Below are 27,933 nucleotides of genomic sequence, written 5' to 3'. Positions count from 1 at the left end.
CACCCTCCCTCTTCTCCTGCTAGGCCCTTTCCCTAGTCCCTTGATAAGGAAGGACCTCCTCCCCTTCTATCTGACTCTAGCTTATCAGGATTCATCAGGACTGGCTGCATCATATTCCTCTGTGGACCAGCAAGGCTGCACTACCCAGGGGAAGGTGATCAAAGAGCTGGCCACTGAGTTCATGTCAGAGACAGCCCCTGTTCTCCTTACTAGGGAACCTACTTGGCAACTGAGCTGACTGAGCTGCCATGGGCTTCCTTTGAACAAGGGGGTCTAGGGCCTCTCCATGAGTAGTCCTTAGTTGGAGTATCGGACTCTGCAGGGCCCCCTGGTCCAGGTATTTTGGCTCTGTTGTTCTCCTTGTGGAGCTCTCCCCTCCAGGTCTTTCTATCTGCTTTTCAAAGTACCTTGGTCTCCTGATGTGCATTTTCTCCAGAGTTTTTGATGTTCTGTGCATTGGATAACTGAGCGTTATGGTCAGGTTAAAAAGTACATTCCTAGTGTTTTCATACCTCTTTTGAAAGCATTTTAGCTTCTGCCATATTTGTATCTTTACTTAGAATATTTATATATATTTATAAAAAACATTTTAAAATTTTATTTTTAAATGTATATTTTTATTTACATCTGTGTATACGTGTGAGTATGTGTGTGAGTATATGACGTGTGTGGGGGTGGGGAGGGCATCAGATCCCTTGGAGCTGGAGTTGCAGGTTTTTATTTTGTTTTCCATCCATTATCTTGTGCCTCATTTTCTAAGCCCACATTGTCCATTCACCTTTTTCCTTTCTAGACTCCAGGGAATGGCATAGCAGGGCTTTTTCCAAGGATACTGTGTAGTATTGCGAATTGTTTCAACCCAGACAACATACTTGTCCTTACTCTAGTAGCTTCCAGAGAAGTAGAGGGCATTCTGCTCTAAGAATTCCGAGCAGCTGTCATGGTCTCCCGTACCCTCTTGAAGCAATGCTGCCGCAGTGCCGGCAGCTGTGACCGGTGCCAGGCTCAGCCCTTCACACGGTCTTCGTCCCTGGAATGAGTATGTGAAAGCCTTGCGGCAGCTGCCGTGCTAACCTGTCTTTGAGTTCAGATGTGTTGAGTTTGCAGCACACAATATTTCTACTCTTATGTCCTTGTAGTTGGCATTTAGGAATACGATTTTATTCTTTTACTTTCTGAATAAACAAAAAGGATCTGAAATACTCTAAATTGCTTTGTCTCTCTTTTACATTAACTTGTCTTACTAAAAAGTTAGTCGAAAAATATTTTTCTGTTATTTTCTTTGGTCCAGTGGCTCCCAACCTTCCTAATTCTGTGACCCTTTAATACATTTCTTCATGTTGTGGTGACCCCAACCATAAAATTACTTTCGTTGCTACTTCATAACTTTATTTTTGCTGTTATTATGAATTATAATATAACTGTGTTTTCCAGTAGTCATAGGTGATCCCCATGAAAGGGCTGTTTGACCCCAAAGGGCTCATGACCGACAGGTTGAGAATCTCTCTTGTTCTAGGGTCCACTGACACATTGCCATGGCTAGACCCAGCCTCTCACTGAGGTCTTTAGGGGTAGAGACTTAAGTTCATTGTCTTAACTGCTTCAGTAGAAGAGCTGCATCTCAACGGTGTGTTTCTGTTTCACTTTTCTATTCAAGGGAGCCTTCTCATTCTTCATCCCCATCCTAGGCTTTAAAGACACACTACCAAATCTCAACTAGCATGGAAGGACTTTGAAGTTGTAATTTATAATGAATCTTTTGAATAAAATTTCAAGTTTTTTTAAACCAATTTCTTTGTGTGTAAGTGAGAGAATCTACGTGAGAGAGAATGTGTGTGGATGTGTGAGAATGTGTGTGTGTGAGAGAGAGTGTGTGTGTGTGTGTGATATGTTAAACTACTAAAAAGATTGATAGGCAAAATTTCCCTCTTAAGAATTAATATAGAAATAACCTGCTCTCTTAGTTACCCATTGTAGCACCAGGTGTATGTGGAAACTTTTCCTTTATTTTACAAAACATTGTATTGATGCTTTATTTTTCTTCATCTTTTGTTTGTACTAACTAGTGATTTACTAAAACCCTAAAAGTTTTAAGAAACAAGGTTTGAGTTGGCAAGTGGCATTTGCATGGTGTTTTGTTCTGGACTCTAGAGTGAACTTAGCTTACCTATAAACTTCTAATTCGGTGTTGCTTTCTTAAAGTTTTCTTCCTTTTTTTTAACTGAGAAATTTTTATGTGAAACAAGAAAAATGAATATTACTAGTTGATTTATATTTCTTGCCTGTAAATTTGAGGCAAAATTTTCATATTTTCTTATTTAATTACCATTTTTTCTAAAAGTATATGTATTATAAAGATTTATCACAGTCACAAATTTAATTTTGTACTTTGACTCCTAAATTCTGTTTGTAAGTGAATGAAAATGATGAGAATACTGATTTTTATCTGAGAGATTTCACTTTGTCAGCAGCTTCTCAGTGTCCTAAATATTCAAATAACTCACTGTTGAAAATACATTGTCAGGCCAGACATGGTAACACACTCCTTTAACCCCAATTCTTGGGAGACAGAAGCAGGCAGATCTCTGAGAGCTTGAGGCCTGCCTGATCTGCATGGCTAGTCCCAGGCCAGACAAAGCTACATACTGAAACCCCATCTCAAAGAAATGGGGTAAAAAATAGCCAGGCAGTGATGGCACACACCTTTAATCCCAGCACTCAGAGGCAGAGGCAGGCAGATCTCTGTGAGTTCAAGTCCAGCTTGGTCTATAGAGCAAGTTCTAGGACAGCCAGGGCTACACAGAAAAACTGTGTCTTTAAAAACCAATAAATAAATAAAAATAAATGGATAAACTTGAGAGGTGTGTGTCTGTGGCAGCGCACCTTTGGATGGATTTTGTGGAAGTGAAACAGTTTCTAGCAGAATTGCAATTTTGGTTTTTACTTCACATATACTCAGATTTGCGTTATTTGTTTAGAAATTATCAGGTACATTTCAATGGATTTTAAAATACTAAGAGTCATTTTATGTAGAAGTCTGTTTAATTAAATAATCTGAATGGCAGCTATAAAGAGTTTCTCTTTTAGAGCCCATTGGAGTACTTGGCATCTTCCAATGCTGAGCCTGTTGAAATGATCCCAGGTACAAGCCTGGGTGCCAGAAACTTTGGGGGAGACAGTGGGCTCATAGTCGTACACTACAGAATAGCACACCTGAAATTTAGCACAACGTCAGTGTAAGAAAGCGCATATTAAATGTTTCGTGAAGGTGCTTTTAAAGTGAGATGTTATTACCTGTGAGTGGAATGTTTAGCTCACCTGACTCCTGTGGTTATTGATCAGTATATTTTATTATTAGAATTGGCCATTACTTTTCTCCTATTTAAAAGTATATGTAAATGGTGTTGCCCTTGAATTTAAAATAAGAATCTTTAAGTGAGTAGTTTGACTCTGGATTCACAAATGTGTATGTGGAAGGCTTGGGATAAGGGAGTAACCACGGGCAACCTGCACTTCTGGAGAAATGCAATGATAAAGGTAGGTGGGACAGGAGGTCTGCGAAGAGGGGTCCATGAGAACCGAAGGCTTCAACAGAGATGTCTGTCTTGGTGGCAGAGGACTCACTGGATGGCAGTCAGCACCCTGTTGGCTGCCCCAGCCACTCTGAACTTCATCTTTGACTTTTTCTCTGCACCTACTTTAGGTTTCTGTGCTCAAACCTGTCATAAGCACTACCGAGAGGTAGCATTCCGTTCCCTCTACCCCTCCACTGAGCCTCGGGAATTCCTGCATAAACCTTTGCCTGAGCTGAATCCTGAGGCGCATGGCTCTCACTTTGCAAAGTCTGTTCTATGCAGGTTGCTAGATTGTGATGCTTTGAATGAGAATGGTCCTACAGGGTCGTATGTTTGAATACTTGCTTCCTGATTAGTGGAACTGTTTGGGAACGATTAGGAGGTGTGGGCTTGTTAGTGGAAGTGTGTCACTGGGGGTTGAAGTTTCTAAAACACCAGGCCTAGTATCTCCCATGGCCTGCTGGCACTTGTCAGGATGTAAAGCTCTCAACTCTTGCTTCAGCACCATGCTCGTCTACTTCCTGCCAAAAGACTAAGACAAAAGATTAAGCCTCTAGAACTGTAAGCAAGTCCCCAGTTATTTGCTTTCTTTTATAACAGTTGCCTTGATCAGGGTGTTTCTTCACAACAATAGAAAATAACTAAGACTTGGATTAATAGCTAACTACCCAATTATTTGTATTCTTATATATTTTATGTATATTATATATTTATACTTAAATATTTTACTTATAAACACTTATTTTGCTATTAATTGTCCACTTGGGCTTCTCTATATTAAGCCATTATCATTATACAATAGTTATTGTGTAATGCAGAATTAAGCCATTATACAATATTTATAAACTAAATTTAATTTAATAAGTTTATATTATACATATTAAATTAATAGCTTACATTTGGATTCCTGTCTGTGTCCACTTCTGGAAGAATCCAAGCAAAGGCAGAATCATGTCTTCTTCTTAGCCAAGTTAATAGAGCTGTATTCAGTGGTCTTAACTTGTCAAGAAGAGGGGTATTTCTGAGCTGACCCTTCCGTTCTCCATCTCACTCACAGTGAGCTGTGCAAGCATACACTAGTTACTACTCGGACTATGAGAAGTGACACCGTAAATTCATGTGTTCAGATCACCACTGCAGTCTTCAATATTCAGCTCACATCTTTCAAGTCAGTATTACTGAAACATATTTTTAATTCCCAAGTATTTCTACGATAAATATATTCCTGACACTTTTATTAACTCTGCAACATATTATTTCATCATTATCAGTCAATTTGAATTTTAGATAGTGTAGTCACCTTCACCTCAAGGATGTGAAAAATTAGTAGTCTCTAAAACATTAAATACACAGCAATAGAAATATTAACCAACCCAATTTAGGAGCACTTTTAAAAATTCTTCCAATGTCTGATTGGAATTTTTTCATCACACAGTTGAAAAGTTTGATAATCATGATAAGAAGAAGAAACCTGAAAAGTCACATTTACTTTTTTATTTCTTCTTTTGTTTTTAAACTCTCAAAATATGATTCATTGAATCATTTTCATGTAATATTGACACATATGTCACTAAAATAATAATCACAATTTCCTGCTTATTGTCAGCTCTGCCTCACTTAATGGTCTTTGTTATGATCAGCACCACAGTATTTTCATTTTGTCAGGATGGGAAAGTGGTCTTTCTACTTTAATTTTTTGCTGTTCTATTCCAGTAGAGTAAGGAGGTTACCCTCAGTAGCAAGAATGTTATAGTGCTGGCATCAAGACAGAGACAGTGGCCTGGCAGAGGCAAAAGAAGAGTAGATAAGGTGTTACACGTGCTTCCGGGAGCTACCGGGGTCAGACCCCTGACATTCACTCACTGGCATACTGTTTAAAATCGGAAACACTTAAAATCATACCCCTTTAGTGGATTGAGCATAGCTCAATGTTTGACATAGCTTTTGACTTTGAATTTTCTGATGTTTCTTTTCTTTATGGAAGTAGGTATAGGTAAGTTTACCTACTATTTAAATTACTATTTCTCTACATTAAATGGAGATAGTATGGGCTCAGCAGTTATTTTCCTTACACATTTATAAAAAAAATCACAAAATTTTAAGAGATTTAATACAAATAAGTAATATATCTTAAAGTCTATACTGAGGACTATTTCCATGGCAACCATGTCTTGTAATAAAAGGGTACATGACAGTAATCTGTAACCTTAGGGACTATTGTATTTGGGACTTGAAAGCTACTCACAGTGTAGTTGGAGAACAGGCTGAAAGCCTAGATATAATGCAGCTGAAATCAAGCCTGCTGCTACTGAGTTGCTTGAGGGGATTACTGAAGATTATACAAGGTGTGCTTCAGACAGGATTTCTCTATCTCCCAGCCAGAACTGACCTAAAACCTTCTGTTCTTGGCTCAGTATGATTTGATTCTCAGGGATGCTTCTTGACCTTCCAGTTCCTTAATAAAATGAAGGGCGTTTTGAACTCAATTTTACACTAGATATAACGGTCATGGGTCTAAGTGAAACTTTAGACCTGCGTCATTCACCTCTAAAGTAATTTTATTGGTTGGCATGAATTGATCTCCTCTAAGTGACACCCATTTGTAATATGTTGTGATGGGCACCCGGGGTGGGACAAGTGGCATGGCATTATTCCGGCCACACATGCAGGCCATTGTCTGATCTTCCCGTTCAGCTTAGGAATATGGTTGGACTCCGCAGTGTGCCTGTCTGCAGGGCTGTACTCCTTGACTCACCTCTGTAGCACAGCGGTGGGGTGCTCACATGTTGGTGTACTAGGAGAGGGGGATAAGCTTCGTCATCTGTCACTCAGTACCTTGCACCCTGGACAAGCACTAACCTCTCAAGCCTCAGCTTCCTCATGTACTGAATGGAGCAATAGTGTCTTTCCAGGCATTTGCCAATATAGTAGGGGCATTCTTCTGAGACACAGCAAGATAGTCTATGTGGAAACATATCTAAGTGAAGTTGATGAAAGCTTTGCTTTAGACAAACAAAAGAGATGTCCTTTATCTCTACTGTAGGCTAACCTTACATCTTTTAGCACTTCTTAAAATTCCTTTGATGATTTGTGGATACTGTGAAGTGCATGGTATATTTTAGAGATACCCTCCATTGGGTCTTTAAAGAATTTCTCAAAGAATAAACAAAAAAAAAAAAAAAAAATCAAAAAACAAAAGCTCCAATTTAAATCAAAAGAATCCTATGTTTCAAAGTAGTGTAACTTTTGGTGTTGAGATAGAATTAATAGAGAAAATGGATATTGAGTTCCTTTGCCATAATAATAAGACATTAATATTCATGAACTCACAAAGAGGATGGGATCCTAATATTAAAAACACATTAAATGTTTTAGCCAGTTCTCTTGATGCTTCAACATCAGACAAACTTAATCATTAGAATTTGAACATAGGTCTATGGATTTTTTAAATATGGTCACAAATCACCAGCAAACAGATGAATCATTAAATAAAACTTTGTTGGTGTGTGCAGCACTATTGGGCGCCTTCTGTGTTTGTATCTTTTTAATGGCGTAGTTTATTGTAATCTTTTACAAAGATTTATTCTTAAGTGTTTTGGCTGTTTGCCTACATGTCTAGGCATTGCACATTCAGTGTTGCAGGGGCCAGAGAAGGTGTTGGGTCCTCTGGGCCTAGAGACGGTTGTGAGCTGCCCTTGTGTAGTAGACTTCAAACCCGGGTCCTCTGCAAGTGCTCTTAGCTGCTGAGCCCTGTCTCAAGCCCTGCTTTATCCCTGTCTTCCTTTGTTATTAATGCACATGGGAAGGGTGAGGAAAAGGAACCACCCCTGTGTATGAAAGCAGACCGCATGCACTGCTTCTGTTCTGTCTAGATCCCTTCAGAGAGAGTAGCAAGGTAAGAAAGCAGAAATGCAGGGTAAACTGGAGTGAACTACAAATACTTTTTAACCATAATTTCAGAGTGTGACTTTGTTTAGAAAGAGATGGCTAGAAGAAGTTGGTAGAAGTAAAGGAAAAGTTGGAGATTCCCACTCTGCTAGAAACACGCCATTCTCTATCCAGCCTAGCTTCCTGTTCCCTAATTTTACTTTTGAATTTCATGATGCACTCTGAGGGGTTTGGGAGACATTTTAGTATCTTCTGTAACCAGGTTCCTTGCCTTTCTCGCACATTCTGCAGCACTTGTAGGAATATCCCATCCACTACCCAAGGTCAATGTTAGGTAATTCCCCATTTTGGGTATGTGGTAAGAGCCCTTCTCTTCATCCAATCAAATAGACAGAGAGCTTGCCTCTCGCTCCCCATTTTAACAAAATAGTAGCTACCAAATTCCAATAAAAACAGGCAATTACTTAATTCCAGGAGTGCACTTTGCCCTTCTTAAAAACTGAGTCTCTTGTTTTTCTTCTTAAGTCTCAGTGGGTTTAAAAGAAGGTAGACACCAAGAAAGGGAAGCATTGAGGTGCTTTGATGCAGTGCACCGTGGGCGCCTGTGTCAAGCTAACCAGTGTGTTTGCCATCTTTTCCACTTACCTTAAAAAAGCTGGAGGGAAAATTCATTAGAGTCTAAAATAAAAACATCCCAGGATAGGCAAACTACAACTCTCCAAAACTTCCTAGAGAAGGAGGACGATGAAGAGGAAAAAAAAAAAATTGGCATGCTAGAAAAATAGGTTTAAGACAGCGTGGGGGCCAGATGCATGGCAGACTCACAGAGGGGAACTTTAGAGAAAGTAAGGAAGCCCAAAGTGTCAGCAAGAGCTGGCTTAGGTTTTGGTCAGCATCTAAAGAAAGAAAACCAAACAGACAGAGAAAACCAACAGAAGAGTTACACCTTTCTTAGGATTCAGAAGGGCAGGCAACTGTAGCTGAAACTTCGTGGCTGCTCAGCTTGTCGGGACTTCACTCAAGTGAGGGTTGTAACACAGGGTAAATTATCCTACCAGTCTTAGTATGGGTTAAGGTGTGTCCACCTTCCAAGGGGTGACCCATCGACCAAGTGACTCACCCTACACTGGAACAGTAAGTCTCCACCAGGCCAGAGATTGTATGGATCTGTATGGGCGCTCTCACATTCCCCTACTCTGAAGGGCTAGGTCTAAAACCATTTAGGATCCAGATCAGGAATCTGAGCCCCAAACATTTGTGACATCTTTGACCTCTGCCAAGCTGAGGCTGTCAAAAGTTTCTTGCTTTTAGCCAAGAAAGAAAGTGGTAACATTTTTGTAGTAACATTATTTAAATTCATTTTTAAGTGACTTTGAAACTATCGTTCTATAGTTATCTTTCCATGAAATCAGTCTGAAAAAATCACTCCTAGTTTCTAACAGAGACTTTGTATTTGGGTCAGGTTCTGTCTTCAGTAAGAGCCTTGACAGAACCAGTGAGCTGTTAAGTCAGTTCTTTCCAACATGGAGCTCTCTGTTGCTGTGGAACCTTTAGTGATGATTACACATTTCTGTTGCACTGGTATTGCTTCTACTAGCATTGGATCTACTTTATTTTTCCTTGTCATTCCTTCCTTTATTCTTTATTCTAGTCTTTATTCTTAGCTCTTTAAGGAAAATGTCTTAGTCATCGACTTGAGCTCTCTTGTTTTCTAATAAGCCTGTGAAATAGAAGCTTCCCTTTAAATACTGTTTTAGCAGTACCCCACAATTTCTGATAAATTTTTGTGTTTGTTTCAGTCTTTACCCAATTTTCATGACCTTAATAATTTTATAGATTGCTTAGATACATACTAGTTAGTTACAGGGTGTATTAGTAATTGTTAGATGTGTTGTACCTTGTATTCTATTGCTGGGAGGAGACAGCATGACCAAGGCAATTATGAAGTAAAGCATTTAACTGGAGTCTTGCTTAAGGGTTTCAGAGGGTTAGACCACGATCACCATCGTGGGATCATGGCAGCAGGCAGGGAGGCATGGCACTGGAGCAGTAGCTGAGAGCTTACATCTCACCTGCAAGATGGGGTAGAGAGAGAGCAAGCCTGGGCATAGCATGGGCTTTTGAAACTGACCCTCAGTGGTACATCTCCTCCAACAAAAGGCACACAACTCCTAATTCCTAATTCCTTTTTCTAAATAGTCCACCAATAGTGGACCGATCATTCAAATGTATGAGCTTGTGGGAGTCATTCTTATTTGTTACTCTTAACCCCCTTGTTACTCTTTAACCCTCATAGTCTTGTAGCAATACCATAACGTGAAATGTATGTAATACAGCGTCAAAAGTCCCCAGAGTTCTTTACAGTCTCCATACTGTTTAAAACTACCAAGTCCCTTCTGAGGCTCAAACAGTCTCCTAACTGTAACCTCCCATATAATCAAAAACCAAATTACATACTCACAGTTTACAATGACACAGGATATACATTACCATTCTAAAAGGAGGAAAAGGGGATATAGTGAAGAAATACTGGACCAAAGCACAAAACACTCTCTCTCTCTCTCTCTCTCTCTCTCTCTCTCTCTCTCTCTCTCTGGTTCTTCCTGTATGTAGTTTTGTTTGGTAGGTATCTCATGGCTCTGGTACCTCCAGCATTTGGGGGCTATCTGGAGCAATGTAGTCTTCACCTTCACATTCTCATACAGAGGCTTCTCAGGGCCTCCATGCAGTCACATGGGACTCTGTCGTCACACATCTGGCTGCAGAAGCTTTCCTTAACCATGGAAGAAGGTTCCACAACTCCTTTACTTCTTATCCTTGCATTTAAGCCAGAACCACGTGGCTGGAGCCAGGCCCCTCCACACCTTCCATCTGCCTAAGCTTTGACTTACTGGGGGCTTTCTTTGTTGAATAAGCTTTTCTTTTCAGAAATTGGGAGCTTAGTTGGGTGGGGTCTTGCCCTGAGGATACCATTCGCTTTACTCCATTTAGCATCAGGCCTTTCTTTAAACATCTCATCTCCTTGGAACACAGGACTGGCTCTAACATTGTTTCCTGGCACTCTTTCTTTGCACAAACTGTACATTTTATATTTCTTTTTGCCCCATTTGCTCATTTTCATTGTAGATCTGTATAAGAGTCGTCAGTAGTAACCACATGTCTTGAAATCTCTCTGTCAATGGCACTAGTCAAAACTTCTTTAATTTGGCTTACAGCATATTTTTTTGGACAAGAATAAAATGTAGCTACATTCTTTGCCAAAATAGCATAGCTGTCTGTAGCTCAGCCAGTAATATCTTTCCACTCTGAAACCTCATGTGCTGTGCCTCCATAGTCTACGCTGTTCTCAGCAGTACTGACTACCAAGTCTGTATTAAACCTACAGAGTCTTTGTAACCCCTGCTTAGAGCATTCAACCACTTTCCTGATCCAAAGTCCCGAAGTCCACATGCTGCAAACAAGCACCCAGCCCTTTCTTAGTCCTGTTCTATTGCTATGCGAAGACACATGATCAAGGCAATGTATAAACAGAAACATTTAATTAGACACTTGCTCACAGTTTCAGAGGGTTAGTCCGTGATTATTACGCCAGGGAGCATGGCAGCAGGAAGGCAGGCATGGTGCTGGTGCAGGAGCCAAGAACTTTTTTCTCATCCGGAAAACGGAGGCAGGGAAAGATCAAGACCCAGCTTTTCTCATCCGGAAAACGGAGGCAGGGAAAGATCAAGACCCAGCTTGGAGTGGGCTTTTGAGCCATCAGAGCCTACCCCCACTGACACTCCTCCTCCAACAAGGCCACACCTCCTAGTCCTTCCTTTTGAACGTCTTCCAGCCTTGTTGGGAGGTGACTCCCTTGGCACAGTACCTACCATCCAAGCTTGAGGGATTAATGTGTTATCTCAGAGCACAGAAAAGCAGTCCATGTCAGCATCTGCTTACAGCTCCGGCACTGCAGACAGGCAGGTCCTGCCTGTCTCAGACCAGCCAATCTGGCAAGTCTAACCAGTGGGCTCCAGGTCAGTTGAGAGCCTCTCAGAGCAGCAAGTCAGAGAATGGTTGCAGAAAACACTAGAGGTCAACCTCTAACCTCTACATTCATGATATACAACTGTATGTACGCATGCATGGACATGTACTGACACACACTACACGTGTACTACACTACACATATTTTTTCCAGAAGGTTTAAATGTGTAAATCAATGAAGTAATCAAAAAATGCAGAGCATAAGAAAAGTCTTAACTTTCTAAGACACTTCCAAATTATTCAGAAATGGCCACGCCGTCCTCAGTTTCATCAACAACATATTAGTCTCTGCATTCTCATAGTCTTGTAAGATTGTTGCCCTTTTTAACAATTGGTGCCCTTTTTAACCCTCTAGTGCCCAGTGATCAACACTTACATAACAAATTTCTAGAAATTGGATTATTAATGTGATGTGAATCCTGTATCTGTTCTTCATACAGACTTCTTTTTTGGATAGAAATATTGCAAAAATTTACTCCCAGATTGCAGTTTGCTTTTGTAGTGTTTTCATTCTGCCTTTGGAAGAATGGATGTTTGTAAGTTTGGGGAAATACGGTTTTATTTCATCTTCTAATGTTATACTTTGTGCTTAGGAAAGCTTTGCTTACTCAGGCCCACGCTGTCTTTTAAGCTCCATCTCTTTAGCTTAACATTTAGATTGAAATATTATTTCAGTTGCACTTTAAAAACAAAGGAGGCCTCTAGTTAACTTGCCTGTCAGAGGCTGACAGGTGAGTGTTGGTCACATGATATTTCTAAAGATGGGGTCCTTCAGATGACCGTCAGGACGTTTACAGTGTTCCCTCAATATATCTGATTACCTACTGTGGTAGTCGTAGTTGTACCCTATAGAGTGGGTCATAATTATGTTTCTATCTACTCCAATGTGGTTTTGAAAAACCTAAATAATGAATAAAATGTTGAAGTCTACTCCTGCCTCCTCCTCCTCACCCAGCTCCATTTTCCTCTTCTTTACTTTCTTTACACTCCAACCTATTTCTTGCTCTACTTGTTTTTCCTTCCTTCCTTTTAAAGTGGATGTGTTTGCCATTCCAGCATCACAGTTTTGTGAGGTTTTGTAGGCTGTGTTTTTACACTTTCGTGTACTCCGTTTGTGGTGGCTGGTTCCTGAACTCAGACAGAGAGGTGCCACTTTACCATAGGTTTCTGCATCACCTGTCCTGTACATCCTAATGACATCATCCTTGATGCTCTTTCCAGAGAATGCTGGAAAAGTGCGAGAGTATGGGCCATGCCACAGAAAGCTAAGTCATAATGTGTGTGCAGAAAAACTAACTTAGGAAGAGAATGTTTTCCAAGATAAGTGAGAATCTGACATTTTCACGCTGCGTGAAACCCTGTGATGTACTGTAACACAACTTTTTAAAAGTGAGAGTCGCATCGGCCTTCTGGGTGCTGGGTCACAAGCACACCTTGTGAGTTACTCGCAGGTTAGTGTAGCATCATTTTGAAGCTGCAATTTCTCAACGAATTTTGCCACAGTAATGATTCTAATATCTGACAGCGTTGTAATCACCTCAAGGTCTATTTTATATCATGTTGAAATTACAGCTTCTTACTTTGCTGGTGACTGCAAAGGAATGTATTGTAACTGTAGTTTTGCATGGATTAACAACATGCCTTTTTCCTTTTTGCTGTAGGATAAGAAATGGAATCTCAATCATGAAGATGTTACATTGGGAGCACTACTCGGCAAGGTATGCAATCAGCTGAGCTAAATAAGAAATTTTATATTAACCATGAGTACATCATATTGCTGTTCAAAGCACTTTTTATATTCCATTACAATCAGGGTACATATACATTAATTAATCTAGAAGAGGATAGTATCATCATATCTTATAGAAATCTCCTGACTTTTACTGAGATAGACATGTGATAATCTTACAAAAGTTTATGTTGATCCCTGTTTTTAAAAACAGTGTGTGGTACATGCCTGTAATCCCAGTATTTGGGAGGCAGAGGCATGCAGATCGCTGTGAGTTCAAGGCCATCCTGGTCTACAAAGCAAGTCTAGAACAGCCAAGGCCACACAGAGAAACCCTGTCTTGAAAAACAAAACAAAAATAGTGTATATTTTCCCTGGATCAAAGCCATAATGAATCTATATTAAAACCAAAACTAGCTGTGTGGAGGCATGCACTTATAACCTAGCACTTGGGAGGCAGAGGCAGGTGGATCTCTGTGAGTGAGAGGCCAGCCTGTTCTACAGAGTGAGTGCCAGCACAGCCGGCTACACAGAGAAACCTTGTCTCAAAAAAACCAAACCCAAACAAAAAACCCACAGCTATTGAAGGAAGGAGAGAAGTGAATGTACAAATGGGCATCCAGCCGACACTGTGCTTCCAGCTGTATTTGGTGATTTAGAAAAAAGTAAAGTGTTGCTTCTTAAAGTCTCAGGAAAGGCTGTAACACTACCTCATCATAAAATATCATGTGAGCAAAGGCAGGGGATAGAGGTACCTGCCTCTAAGCCTGGCTACCTGAGTTCAATACCCGAGATCCACATGGTAGGAGAGCACCGCACCCAAACATATGACAGATGGGAGAGGTGGGGAGGGAAGGCAGAGAAAAGAAAAGTAAGTTTATTTAGGTACTGTGAACAAGATGTGTTTCATTTCAAGTAACCATTTTGTAACCAGCTCTGCTAGTGGTGTGAGGAAAAATCTTAAGAGAAGTGAGGGTTTCTTTTCCTGCAGTCCAGTTGGAGGTTTTCTCCAAGTCTTACTCCACACTAAAACACATTCTTTCCAATGCATTTGGAATGTCCAATAGAGAAGAACATTTGATAATTAATCAAATAGACTCTTCACAGATCTGCCAGTCATCTTTACTCAGGTCATGGTGAATAAATATTACTTTGTCAGTGACTTAATTGTGGGTGTTTCTTTATGAAATCTTGAGTGGAATCTAGCTTCGTGATGCACTGTAAAAATAATGTAAAATTCAAATATTATTATAGGAAAGCTTTTATATAATTTATGAGTGATCAATGCTAGATTCACCTGAGGTTCAGCATTTTAAGTAATAAATGATAATCCATTTGTATTCAAAAGTGAACTTGACCACTTCTTCTAATGCTCCAAAGCCCTGCAGTTTAAGACAGGAAGTCCTTTCTGAAGTTCTGTCGTTGTAGGACTATCTTAAATGCCTTTTCAGATGGAAGCATCTTGTTGCTGTTGGAAAGAGGCTGTATTTGCTAATGTGTTTTTAGTAAGTTAATGCTAAAGAGCCTAAGCTAAAAGAAGCACTCGTTCTGAGGAGCTCTCCTAATCTCAAGGAAACAGTCCTAAACATTATAACAGTGTTGCTTAGGTTAACAGCCCAAAGCAGCAGTTTGGTGAAAAGTTACCACAAAGAAACTGATTTTCTTGAAAATACAATTAAATGATAAATTTCAAAAATAAAATACTGAAACAGACTATATTTACAAAAACAGATTTTTTTCAGTACTAAACAAAAAATATTTGTAATTAAAGAATATGTTCTAATTTTATATTTGTTTGTTTTGAGACAGGGTCTCACGTATAGCCCTGGCTGTCCTGGAACTTGCTGTGTAACCAGGCTGGCCTCAAACTCAAGAGTTTCTTATGCCCCAGCCTCCCAAGTGTAGGGCATAAAGGCATGCAAGAGCATAGCTGGTGTGTGCGTCCATGCATGTGTGTGTTTCTAGTAATTTTTTATGTTTACTGTATGATCATTCAGTAAGAATTAAGTTTCTTAGTAAAGATACTTGATAGAATAATTACTTTTTTAATGACTAGGCATGATGGTCTCAATAAATTTAAATATTTTAAGGAAAATACTTTTAAAGAACTCTTATTTAGCTTAATTTTATTTAGTATTTTAAAATACTGGCATATAATTGTTATTATATTATTGCCTTTTCTGAATATTTATGGTATATTAAGAATGTATGAGTAGTTAAGAGACCTAAACTTTTTAATAGTAATTACTAAGTAATGTCAGAAACTAACCTCTTAATTCAGTGCCATAGCCTTCAGCTGCAGCTTCTCTATAGTTGGCATTAAGTCATCCCGTGCTTACAGTATGCCTGTGGTGTGGTGCACACTCTCCTGGGGCTGAGGGCTAACTTCTTAATTTGGTATCATAGCCTTATGAGTTGCTCTGTAGCTGGTATTGAGTCATCTAACATTTACGGATGCCTGTGGTATGGCATGTGCTTTCCTGGGTGCTGGGTGTGTGTCCATGAGCAAGCAGAGAGAACCTCTTGTGCGCAGACTGCCTCTGCTGAGCATGGGGGAAGACAGGTAACTTGAGTGCTGAAATGGATGCCATTTATGTTAGAGGGCACTGAGTCCTGAGAAAAGCATACAGGGCCTAGTATACTTGTTAGTCAGTGCTACAGTTCTTAAACGGAAAGGCAGGCAGACCTTATTCAAATGGTTACCTTTAAGTGAGAACTTGTCAGAAACACCAGTGAGACATGAGGACAGCTTTGGGTTAGGCAAAGGCTAGTCAATGCAGAGCCCGTCTGCCAGGCACCAGACAGTTTTGATGACAGGTAAAGGGGAGGTGGGAGTCAGCAAGATGATGAGGGTGCAGATCAGATAGGGCCTGACTGGACACTGGAAGCCTTAACTTTGATCATGAAGGAAATGTTGAGCAGGTGGGTGGTTTCCAGTAGAGCAGGATAATGCTCTGGGCATTGTGAGTTGACAGCTTAGGGGAGAAGTGCTTAGGTGAGTGAGGTCTGTACAGGGTTGGGCTGGGACAAGTAAATTTAGATACCTTTTGAAGTTGAAGCACTTGTATATCATGATGGATATAGTAGGGATTGAGAGAAAGATGGAAGTCAGCTCTAAGGGCAGCAGACTTCTGGGAAGAAAATTAAAGGTATGTGCTGCATCAAATTTATCTGTTAGATTTTTGTATAATGGCAAGGAAAGGGAGTTGAATAGCAAGTGCTGAGGTTAAACCAGATATTATTGCAGAATATAAATAGGGGAGTTAGGAGTTGGCCTAGATTAAGAAGAGGGGTGAGAACTGAACCCTGGTCATTTCAACATCAAGAAACTAGGGGAAGAAAAAGCAGTCCTCAAGGAAGTAGAAAAAGACAAAAACCAGGAACTGTTACTATGCCTTAGAAGCTAAGAGGAGATGCTAAACCACGGAGGGGAGAAGGCTGCCTGGGACCAGGTCCTGTGAGTGAAATGCCAGGGGTGATAAGGCTGCACCACTTTGTTGTAGCCCAGGCAGGATGGTTTAGAGGGGCCTGAGGTCGCAAGGCTGTAACTCCGCTGCAAAAGGGGTAGTGACATGGTGAGTACATCTAGAGTTATTCTGTGACGTGTGACTTTAGAGCAGTAATGGCACCTTAGTCCAGCTAGAATTGACTGAATTGAAGGCTCTAGGGCTTGAGCATGTTATGAATTGCAAAGGGCAGCATGAGATTCTTCACAGTGGAATAGAAGCAATGACAGGAATACCATGTCTTAGTTGTAACCCAGGGATATGAGAGTCCAGTAACATCACATAGATTACTTTAGGATTTATTAGGTTTTGTTTTTGTTTTAGAAAAGTAGGAAGCAATATCATTAGCTATGAAATGATGGGAGTATTGAAAGGAGAGTAGAGAGCAAACCAGTTATTCAAAAGATTGGGAGTGTAAATGATCTAGAGAAAATAGCCAACCCACTAGAAGGGCCCTGTAGCGGGTTTTGTTTGTGAATTTACAGTTAATTCAGTCAGCAGGTTAAGGTCTCTAGCTGTATTTGAGTAGAGTCAGTTGAGTGACAGTGATACTTGTCCGGAGTGACAGTGAACAAAGGGAAGTATTTCCAGTAGGTGACAGCCGTGATGAGGGACAGTAGAAACAGCTGCATGAGTCTTGAAGCTGGGAGTTGGAAGAACAGAGAGTTTCAGTTTAAAGCCAGTAATAAGAATCTAAGGGAATACTCAAAAACGAGCCCTTTGAAAAGGTGTTAGTCATATTGATCTGTGCTGTGCTGTGGGTTTCTTTTCTTCCTACATGCATTGAATATAAGGAGTATAAGCCAAAGCTGATGCTAGCTAGGGGAAATCCCACCCTTCCCCCTATAGTGTCTATACACTCGATCAATATTAGTTCACCACAATAATATCAGTGCCTGAGTAAGCCCCCTTTCCACCCTGAACCTTCAGACATCAGCAGCCTGTTTCTGCAGCAGATATGGTTTTCTGGATCAGTGCCAATGGGTCTCTCTCAGAATCTTTGCTTTACATTTAATCAGTGTTTTTTAACTTAAGAAAACATAGAGCTTAAATCATAAAAAAAGAGTCAGTGGAAGGAGATCCACATACTTAAATTAAAGCAGTCGTGATAGAGTTCTCCTTTTGTTGAACCCAACCATTAGAATAACCAGTTTTCTCTAGCAAAGACTAACCTGGAGGCATCGTGGAGGAGCGATGCCCATATTTATTGCAACCTTTATTGCTGTTTATTGGTATAAATAAACAGCATAGTGCTTTGGTTGACTCAAAATGCTTTATTTTATGCTTTCTTGAAATTTTAGAAAAGATTCAAATGTTGTCAGACATGCCAAACAATGATTATATTCTTATTTTCAGGGGAATTTTGGTGAAGTGTATAAGGGCACACTAAAAGATAAAACTCCTGTTGCTGTTAAGACATGCAAGGCAGATCTTCCTCAGGAATTAAAGATAAAGTTTTTACAAGAAGCCAAGTGAGTTCTTTAAAATTATATGAAATGTGTGTCCATAGTTAATTATATTTATTATTCTGCTGTGTGGAATCCCCTGAGGTAAGTTTCAAGACCTCTGAGCTGTGATTGCTGACGCAGAAGTCATTTCTTTCGAGCCTTCCTGAGTGACACTTGATGGCGTGGGAACCCTTTCTGGTTGAGCTGGCCTGGAGGCCAGTTAAGCAGGCCTGGTAGCAATGAGTATCAAGAGTGTAATTATTCCCCAAGCCCTTAAAGATACTGCAGCACTTTTTATTTTTCTATCATCTGTGTTTATACACAGTGCTGTAGTTATATTTGTAATAAAACTGAAGTAGCATCTTATATATACCTTTAGCTGTATTTATATATCTTGTACTCTTATTGGATATTATAACTCTGATTCCTTTCCCGAGAATCAAAGTTTCTTCTTGTTTTGTATCTGGCATTTGTTCAGGAATCTTGCATACCCTTTCTTTCCTAAGGTGGCTTCTATATATTGTATTCCTAGCTAAAATTAAATGGACCACTTAACTATCGCTGCACTGCAGATAGTTAACACACTCTGTCATGTAGAAAATCAAGTATACCATTTACATATTTAAAACATGAAAATATAATTTGAGCAGAGTATGCTAGAGAGAAATGTGGGAGGAGAGGAGAGAAATGAGGAGTGGGTGGTGAAGACAGAAAGAAGTGACAGCAAGGGGACCAAGCTTTTAGCACACATCTCCACTTATCCTCTAAAAATATCTGTCTCCATAGATTCAAGTTAAGTATTAAGTACTTAAATGCTGTCTGACGATGAAGCTGTAGGCTTTGCATGTACATTGTTGGAAATTCAGTGATAAGAGCTGTGCTATTATCACTGAATTTACAGTCAGGCTGGTAGACAGTCTTACATATTCTTAGGGTGAAAGGCTGTGTTTAACATTACTTAAAACATTATTCCTACTTTGAAACTTGTCATTATTTTATTGTAAACTTAAAAGTTTAATTTCTTTTTAACTGAAATTACGAAGTTTGATATTAGAAAAGTAAATTCTGTCCATTCAAGCTTCTGAGTATTCCTTCATAGATACCAGTTAGATAGCTAGCTGTTCTATGCAGTTTCTTTATTACCATCTTCTGGCCTTACAGATGACATTTTGTATTAAAGCCAAATATTCTTGAAACTTGAATTTTAATTTCTATAAAATTTTTTCTAAGTCATTGACAGTATTTTTGTCTAAAATATTTCCTAGTTTCTTTTCAATTTATAAGTCATTATGTATTTTAAATCTAAAATGTTTTTCTTAGAGTTTGTCCTTTCTTATTTGTGTATACATAAAACATTGTTTTTTCTCTAGGTTTTTTTTCCATTTTTATAGGAAAGATTGCAGCAATTTTTCCATAGGAGTGAATTTATAATATCAGGGTAAAAGGGGGTCTAAGGGATTTATTCTATATTCAGCTCATACTTGAAGTCCTGCTAATGACTGTTTCTTATTCTATAACCTCAACCAAAATAATGTATTTATCCAAACTAATTCCTTACTGACTGAGCTCAGCTTATGTTAAAACATTTTCACTTGATCGCTTTTATTATCCCAGTATTAAAAACTGTTTTTGCCATCTGAAACTGATTATGTAGTAAGTGATGTCTGTTACATTTACCAGTGTGGGTGATTTGAAGATGATAGGTGATAGATGTTTTGAAGTGAGTTCCATGTGTCATTCTTAACTGGCCTGATTATTAGTTATTCCCAGTAGGTACAAATTTTAAATAAATGAGGTGATCCACTCACTTGCACTTGTGCTTTGCTGGCCATATTTACCAGTACTTGTCGATATTCATCCCACTTATCAGAATTTGAAGTCATACTGATATTTTAAAAATTAAATATATTAAAGTATATTTTAATTACATACATTGTTAATCATAAATTAAAGCTTTGTTTTATTCCATTGATTAACTCATTTTTTTTCTCGTCTAGAATTCTCAAGCAATATGATCACCCCAATATTGTCAAACTTATAGGCGTGTGCACACAAAGACAGCCTGTCTACATCATTATGGAACTGGTCCCAGGTAATACTATTTGAGAGCTTTACTTGATGACATTTTAATGTCATGTTTTATTGCCTTTTTACATTCAGTCTCTTTGATATTTCCTTGTAAAGTTTCCAAGGAGTATTGCATAACATTTTCCTGATAACAAAGCCTGCATATATACTCAATATTTTTATATTGAGTATAAAACATGTTTCTATTTCCTAGAAAATGTCAGCCAACACTTTTTGAGACAGATTTATTAGAGTGTAGTTATATATGGAGTTCAGTTAGTTATATATAATGTTTATATGTAAGGCTGCTTAGGAAAATGGCATTAGTGTGACTTGAGACATTGTAAGTACCATTTTATATTTTCTTCTTGTCTGTTATTTCAAAGTCCAGCTCCACACATCCTCTTTTTGATGAAAAAAAAAAAAAAACCTCCTGGTGCTTTGTGGTCACTTAGAATTACGTGCTTTTTTCATGTGTGGCTAACAAAGGGTGTGCTATCCTGGAATCTTCTCTGGATACTTTGATGCCTCTTAGTCTTTAACAACTTGTAGCAGCAAGCATGGAACCACAATCATAGTATGAAATAGTATGTTTAAAGTTTTTGTTGCTATCTGTCTTCTTGGGGAAAAACACAAAGTGAAACTTGATCTCAATACAATTCACAGTGCTTCATAACCAAAAGGGTTTGCTTTTTACCCTTTCAGTGTCTACCTCACTTAACTTCTTTAAAAAAGAAAAATTAAAGGAATATGAAAATCATGTGTGACTGCAATTAAAATACTGCACGTAAACCCAGTCTTGTAGACTCCCTTATAAACATGGGCTATAGAATGTTTCTACTATTTAGGGTTAGCTTTTTTTTCTTTTTCTTTTTTTTTTTTATACAGGTTTTCTCTGTGTAGTCTTGGCTGTCCTGGCCTCACTTTGTAAACTAGCCTGGCCTCGAACTCACAGAGATCTGCCTGCCTCTGCATCCCCGAGTGCTGGATTACAGGCGTGTGCCACCATGCCCAGCTAGCATCCTTTCTTACCATACTACTTTGCTTGCTACTGAAATACTCTATGTATTAACTTAACTGCAGCACATATAGATTATCATTAATTTCATCAAAATGACACTGTCTGTGTTAGGTGCATCATATTTTGGCATGATCTGTGCATAAAAGAGCACAGCCTAAAGTCTTAGCAATGAATAGCATATAGTTATATATTCTATTCTATGTAACTTAAAGAGTATAGAATATATTTACTATATAGATTAGGATGTTTAAAATAACTACATGCTGACATTTGCGTAGGTGCAAGTGATGGTTTAAGTTCATAAAAAAATGTACTAAACAGCTTATATTTGGGAGGTGAGCCAAACTTGAAGAAAATCGACTGTCCTTGGCATGATTGAAAGGTTTAGATGGCAAGCGTAGCTGAGTAAAACCAAAGACAGTTGTAGACAGTAACCAGGCAAGTGTACAGTGATTCAGTAGTCACAAAGTCTGCTGTTTGCACATATAATGAAAGAATGCCTTCTAGTCAACAATCTGATGGGCTTTCCATGCCAAAGCGCTTGCTTGGGCCTTAGCTTTTTCTGCTAATATTACTTGTGATGTTTTTGTCTCGTGATCACCAACCACTTCTACCTGTCCCCTGACATGACTGTAAAGCACTCCTTTTTGTAAAATTCATGTGGTTTGTCTGATCAGTATTTTAGTTTACTTTTTCCTTTTTTTCTCTTTGTTAGTTTGTTTTGCAAACAGTCTCACACACACTTTCCACGCAGTGTGCACTTACTTAGAAATATGATTAAAAACTCAGTAGTGTGATTCATTTCAACTTGATGCCCACTCTGAAGATGTGTGAGGTATGACAAACTTCAGTAGCTAGGAACTTGAAAGAACTCATTTGTTACCCCCATAGTGTCCATCAGAAGTTAAACTTTGACTGGATTTTCTCAAGCCAATGCCAAAATGTCAGGCTGAGCTTTTAACCTGGAGATTTTTGGGGCTAATCTATTGAGGACTGCTTAGGTATTGGCAGAATCCTGATCTGTCTGTACTGTTGGAGGTTCTCAGTTCTGTGTGGTTTGCCAGCTCTACCTCAGCTCCTTCTCACATGGTCTGTGCATCTTCATAGCACATAGTTGACATGCCAAATACTTCAATTTCTCAGATTTGCACTTTTCTTACCAGCTGTAGAATTAATGTGCTAAGATCAGTTCCACTTGGATGCTATCCCTACATGAAGGTCAACTCTGTCATGTGACTGAACATATTTATGAGACCATCCAATAACGGTGACATATCCAGGGATTAGGGTGGGGAAAGCCTAGCACACCATCTTTCAGTCCTGTGTACCACAGTAGCTTTCTCAGTATTTTCTTAATGACTAGTTGCATTGTGGATTCTAAAACTCTATTAGTGAACTTTCCATACAAGGTTACATTAAGTCCATTGGTTGACATGCAATTGAACTGTATCTTTTGCCCATGCATGATTCTGTAGCATGATGCTTGAGTCATTTGGAAAACATCAGGTCATTATAGTCTGCAGATCTTTCAAATAGTGACACAATTCACTATACAGTGTTCAAAGAGCACCTTCATTAATGTTACAAGCTAATCTCATTAGAACAGTAATGGGACACTCCCAGGCTTGTAGTAGCAAAAACATGTTTTTAAAATTTTTTATTTTAATTTGAAAGACTCTTTTATCCCTTTCCATAAAACTTTACAGCCTTTTTCTTTAAAAGGTGCAGCTCACTTCATTTTTGAAAAAAAAAAAATAACTGCCAACCATCTTCAGTTCTAATAATCATGAGTTTTTCCCCTTTGAAATCTTTATCATAAGACAATAAACACACACATCACCCTCCTATTCTCTCTTGCCTCTCTGTGGTTCTTCCCCGGCCTTCCTGTGCCATCTCCGTCAACCACGGATCCACCACCCATCTTGCTAGTTAGGATGTCTTAGACCATTGTGTACGTGCCATTATATGGTGCATGCTTATTCTTTTTTTCTAAAGTCTTCTTAAAATTTTTTTATTAATTACACTTTATTTACTTTGTATCCCCCAGAAGCCCCTCCCTTCTCCCCTCCCGGTCCTACCCTCCTTCCCCCTTCTTCACTCATGCCCCTCCCCAAGTCCACTGATAGGGGAGGTCCTCTTCTCCTTCCTTCTGATCTTAGTCTATCAGATCACATCAGGAGTGGCTGCATTGTCATCTTCTGTGGCCTGGTAAGGCTGCTCCCCCTCAGGGGGAGGTGATCAAAGAGCAGGCCAGTCAGTTCATGTCAGAGGCAGTCCCTCTTCCCATTACTATGTAACCCACTTGGACACTGAACTGTCATGTGCTACATCTGTGCTGGGGTTCTAGGTTATCTCCACGAATAGTCCTTGGTTAGAGTATGGGTCTCTGGGAAGTTCCCTGTGTTCAAATTTTCTGGTTCTGTTGCTCTCCTTGTGGGGTTCCCATCCTCTCCAGCTCTTACTATTTCCCATTTCTTACATAAGATTTCATGCACTCTGCCCAACAGTTGGCCATAAGTCTCAGTGTCTGCTTTGATAGTCTGCAGGGCAGAGCCTTTCAGAGGCCCTCTGGCAGGTTCCTAGCTTGTTTCCTGTTTTCTTCTTCTTCTGATGTTCTCTTTGCCTTTCAGGATAAAGTCTTGTGATTAGTATAATTGTATGAAATTAATCTACTTTTGTGTTGTTGTTGTTGTTGTTGTTTTTTTTTTGAGCATACAAAGTGATGGGTCTTCTGACATTTTCATACATCTATATTGTTGCCCCTTGCTTACATTCACCTCCTGCTCTTTCCTGCCCTTCTCCATCTTTGATGGTCCCCTTCATTTTTCTCCTGCTTTCATGGTGTGTGTGCATGCATGTGTATATCTATATTGCTAAATCTAAATTCTGCATGTGAAAGAAAAGCATGTGATACTTCGTCTTTGTTCCTTGTATTATGCTATATTCCCTTTCTTTCCTTTTCTGCTTCCTTGTCATCTGCCTTTTGAAAACATCCTAGTCCATTCCTTTTTAGTACTGAGTAGAGTTTTCTTTTGTGAGTACGCCGTAATTTATCCATTTTGCTTATGATAGAGTTTTGGGTTGTTTCATTTTGAGGCTGATTACAAATTAATTTGATCCATGTACATGTTTTTACATTAAAGTGTACTTTTTTTTTCTTTAGTAAACCACAAGTGAATTGAATGGATCATAGGAAATTTATGCTCAAAATTTTAAGAAGTTACCGAAGTGTTTTCTAAAGTGGCCATACTGTTCTATGTTCCATACAACATCTATGAGACTTCTATTTCCACTGTACCCTCCTCAATGCCTGCTTTCTTTTCCTAAGCCTTCCTAATGTTTATAAAGAAGTACTTTGTTATGTGTCTTATTTGTTAGTTAGTTTGTTTGTTTGTTTGTTTGTTTGTTTGTTTGTTTGGACAGGATCTCATTATGTGGACCAGGCTATCCTTGAACTCTGACATCAGTCTGTCTTGGAATGCTGAGAAAGGTGGTCACCACCACACTTGGCTTTGTTATGGTTTTAACTATCTTTCTTAGCTGCATAAAACCGCAGAGCATCTTTTATGTCTTAGGGTGGAGCATCTCTAGAACTTACTTGGTCTAGTATATTTTCAGTTATTGACTACTTTTTAATTGGGTCACTTGCCTTTAGGTTCTTTAGTATTTTAAGTGCACGTCCATACTTTTTCCCTCTCTTAACCAAGCCTTTTTATTTTCTTAAGTGTTCTTTGAAGAGTAGTTATGTGTAATTTTGATGAAATTTTTATATCTTTTTTAGGGATCATGCTTTTGATGGTATTTCTAAGAACTTTGAGCACAAGGCCACAGAGGTCTTTCCATTTATTAAAAAAGTTTCAGGTTTTTATAACTTGTATTTGATTCTATGATCAGTTTCTATTTTTTCTGTCTTTTGCGTTTCTTCATGCCAGTATAATACCATATTGATAACAATCATTTTCCAAGTCCCCAGAATATGTGCAGGCAATATATGCTGAATTTATTTCTGGCAAGGGAAGCAAGAGGACATAGTAAAGGAATGGTGGTTTCTTTCAGAAATGGTACAGGGAAAACTCGGGATTTCCATCTGGAAAATAATGAAGTCCTACACAAAAACCAGTTGAAAATAGACTAAAATCCTCAGTGTCAGCCCACATGCAGCATAGAAGAGAGCCTAGAGGGAAACCCAGGAAACTGGCCTTGTCAAGGAGTTTAATGGACATCACACTAGGAGTTCAGACCACAAAAACAAAAACAAAAAAACCCCCACCAAATCAACTAAATTTCTCACTGAAAAGGAAATATTCAACAAAATGAAATAGTCAGCTTATCAGCTGAGAAAAATATAGATAAACCATATATGATAAGTGGTTTATAAAGAATTCATAGAATCGTAGAGGGGAACAACTTTAATCAAAGTGGACAAAATAGACATTTATCTAATAAAAGCATAAAAATAGCTAACAAGTAGATAAAAACGATGCTTAAGATAATCGCCATCCTGTATCAAAATCACTTTAAGCATACATTAGTATAGATAGTCTCAAAGAAATCAAAGGGTAACTGATGTCAGCAGGACTATAAAGATGAGATAACTACATAGTATGAGTATTATGTCAACCCTGTGGAGATTCCCAAAGAAATGACAAAGAGGACTGCCATTAGGCCCAGCAGTCTGTCTCAAAGCATAACACAAAGGAAAGGAATCCCCCACATGCTACCCTCTCTCTAGTGTCAGCATAGCAAACTCACAATGGCAAAGAAACCAAGAGAGCAGAGCCTGATTACAGGTGAGGGACAGACAGAATGGACGTGAATGACTCCCTCTTGGCAAGAGCCCAGCATCAAGTAAACTGTTCAACTCATGGCTAGGAAGCAAGGCAGAGAAAGACAGAACTCAGAACTCCTGGTGTCCTTTTCTAGGCTCATCCCCAGCCCCATGACCTACCTTATTGGACAAGCTCCTTCACCTGTTGAGCCTTCCGTAACCTCCCAGTTCTATCCCAGTCTGGGATAGAACCCAGACCGTTAACACAGGGCCTTTGGAGGACAGTTCTGCTCCTTAGTAGAGGAAATATAATTGTTACCTTTTTTGCTTGAGTATTTTAAATTTCTTATACTCATACTACGGCAAAATAACATTGCTGTCTCTTTTTATAAAAGCCACAATAAAGAAATAATCCAGTAATATTTGTCCTTGTATTTCATACTTTGACCCAATATCTTACAGTTGTCAGCATTGCCATTTGTTCTACCCATGTTATTGTTATCTGCATTTCATACAAGGTTAGTAGCTGCTTAGTGTCCAGTGTGTTTCTAGAATGTGTTCTGCAAAGATGAAAAGCACCCCTGCCCTTGTTCAGAGAGGTAAGCCCTCTGGGATCATAAACCCAGAATATGTTTTGTACCAAACTGATGTTTGAAGAGTGTATGTGAGACTTTCAGTTTCAAGTGAATATTCCAAGATTAACCTGTCTTCATTTACATCGTCTCTCGGGTTATAAATTCTTCACTTCTTTGCTTCCTGCCTGTTGGGAAAATAAAACCAAAAGTCAGTTCTAAATGACAGTGGGAAATGGAAAAGCTTTAGAACAAGATGACTCCTTATTTCGCAAATGAAGACAGGCTTTTTGTTTTGTTTCATTTTGTTTTTTAACAAAAGGCAGATTTACAGGAATGCCTAGAGTCCAGGTAACTGTTACTTGTTTGGAGGTCTGTTGTTAGATTAGAAAGTACAGTGGACAACTGCCTATATGTCTGAACCACCAAGTCCAAAAATTTTAGACCACCTTCAAGGCTGTCAGTACTAACTCTTTGTTTTTGCTAGTTTGGTGACGGTGTCTTCTTTTGAAGTCATACCTTGCTAGATGTGGTTTAATACTGGTTTTCAGATGGCTCTTGAAAAACCCAGAGTTAACTGAATTTAAAATGAGTTGTAGCTTTGGACCTCTTAGGATTATTGTTGAGTTTCATGTGAGTTTTAGACATTGTAAAAATATATATCACCTGACACAGTTATAATATCCATCTCATGAGCGCCTTTGAGCTTCCAGGAGAAATCTTGCAGTTACCAGATTTTTTTTTTAATTAATTTCTGCAGTCAGGTAAACAGTAAGTTATTCTAAAAAGTAAGCATTTACACTTCTTCGTTTTGAAATATGTTTTTATTTGATTTTAACATTATCAATTTCAGTCTTGTGCCTGCACCTCTATGAATTTACCTGAGAAATCACAGGCAATGACAGCTTGGGTGACTTTGGTAACTAAGTCCCTCCATTTTGGCCCTGGATGCTTGCTTGCCATTTGTTTCTTCAGAGAGAAAGAGCAAAGGCAGCTGACAAAGGACTGAAGATTGTGGCCCCTGGCTCCCTCCAAGAGAGCTTAAAGTATGACCTGGCATCTTTTCCTTATATAAGGTTAACCTGTTGCCAGTTGACTGTCACCCCACAGTAGTCAGGGTTGAAGTCAAGGAAAGTAGCAATTTCTTTGTTTACTTGTTCTTGTTTTCTGTTTTTCGAGATAGGGTTTCTCTGTGTAGCCCTGGCCATCCTGGAACTCACTTCACTCTGTAGACCAGGCTGGCCTGGAACTCACAGAGATCTACCTGCCTGTGCTTCCCAGTTGCTGGGATTAAAGGTGTATGCCACCACCTGGCAATTTTTTAGTTGTTTTA

General features: G+C 39.0%; 1 protein-coding gene across 5 annotated transcripts in view; it reads left to right on the top strand.

The window, feature by feature from the left end:
• Positions 1-27,933, top strand: part of Fer (FER tyrosine kinase) — a 305,523-nt gene that overhangs the window by 171,247 nt on the left and 106,343 nt on the right. For all 5 annotated transcript variants that reach the window (XM_055628366.1, XM_055628367.1, XM_055628368.1 and 2 more), the window contains 3 exons: positions 13,151-13,207; positions 18,081-18,196; positions 20,170-20,264. In XM_055628366.1, coding sequence (XP_055484341.1) covers positions 13,151-13,207; positions 18,081-18,196; positions 20,170-20,264 — 268 coding nt within the window. The remainder of the gene's footprint in view (positions 1-13,150; positions 13,208-18,080; positions 18,197-20,169; positions 20,265-27,933) is intronic.

Source organism: Psammomys obesus, unplaced genomic scaffold (assembly GCF_907164565.1).
Source record: "Psammomys obesus unplaced genomic scaffold, mPsaObe1.curated_primary_1811, whole genome shotgun sequence".
In the NCBI taxonomy this organism is placed as follows: Eukaryota; Metazoa; Chordata; class Mammalia; order Rodentia; family Muridae; genus Psammomys; species Psammomys obesus.
Note: the sequence above shows the minus strand (reverse complement) of the source record. Positions and strands in the feature narration are given on the sequence as shown.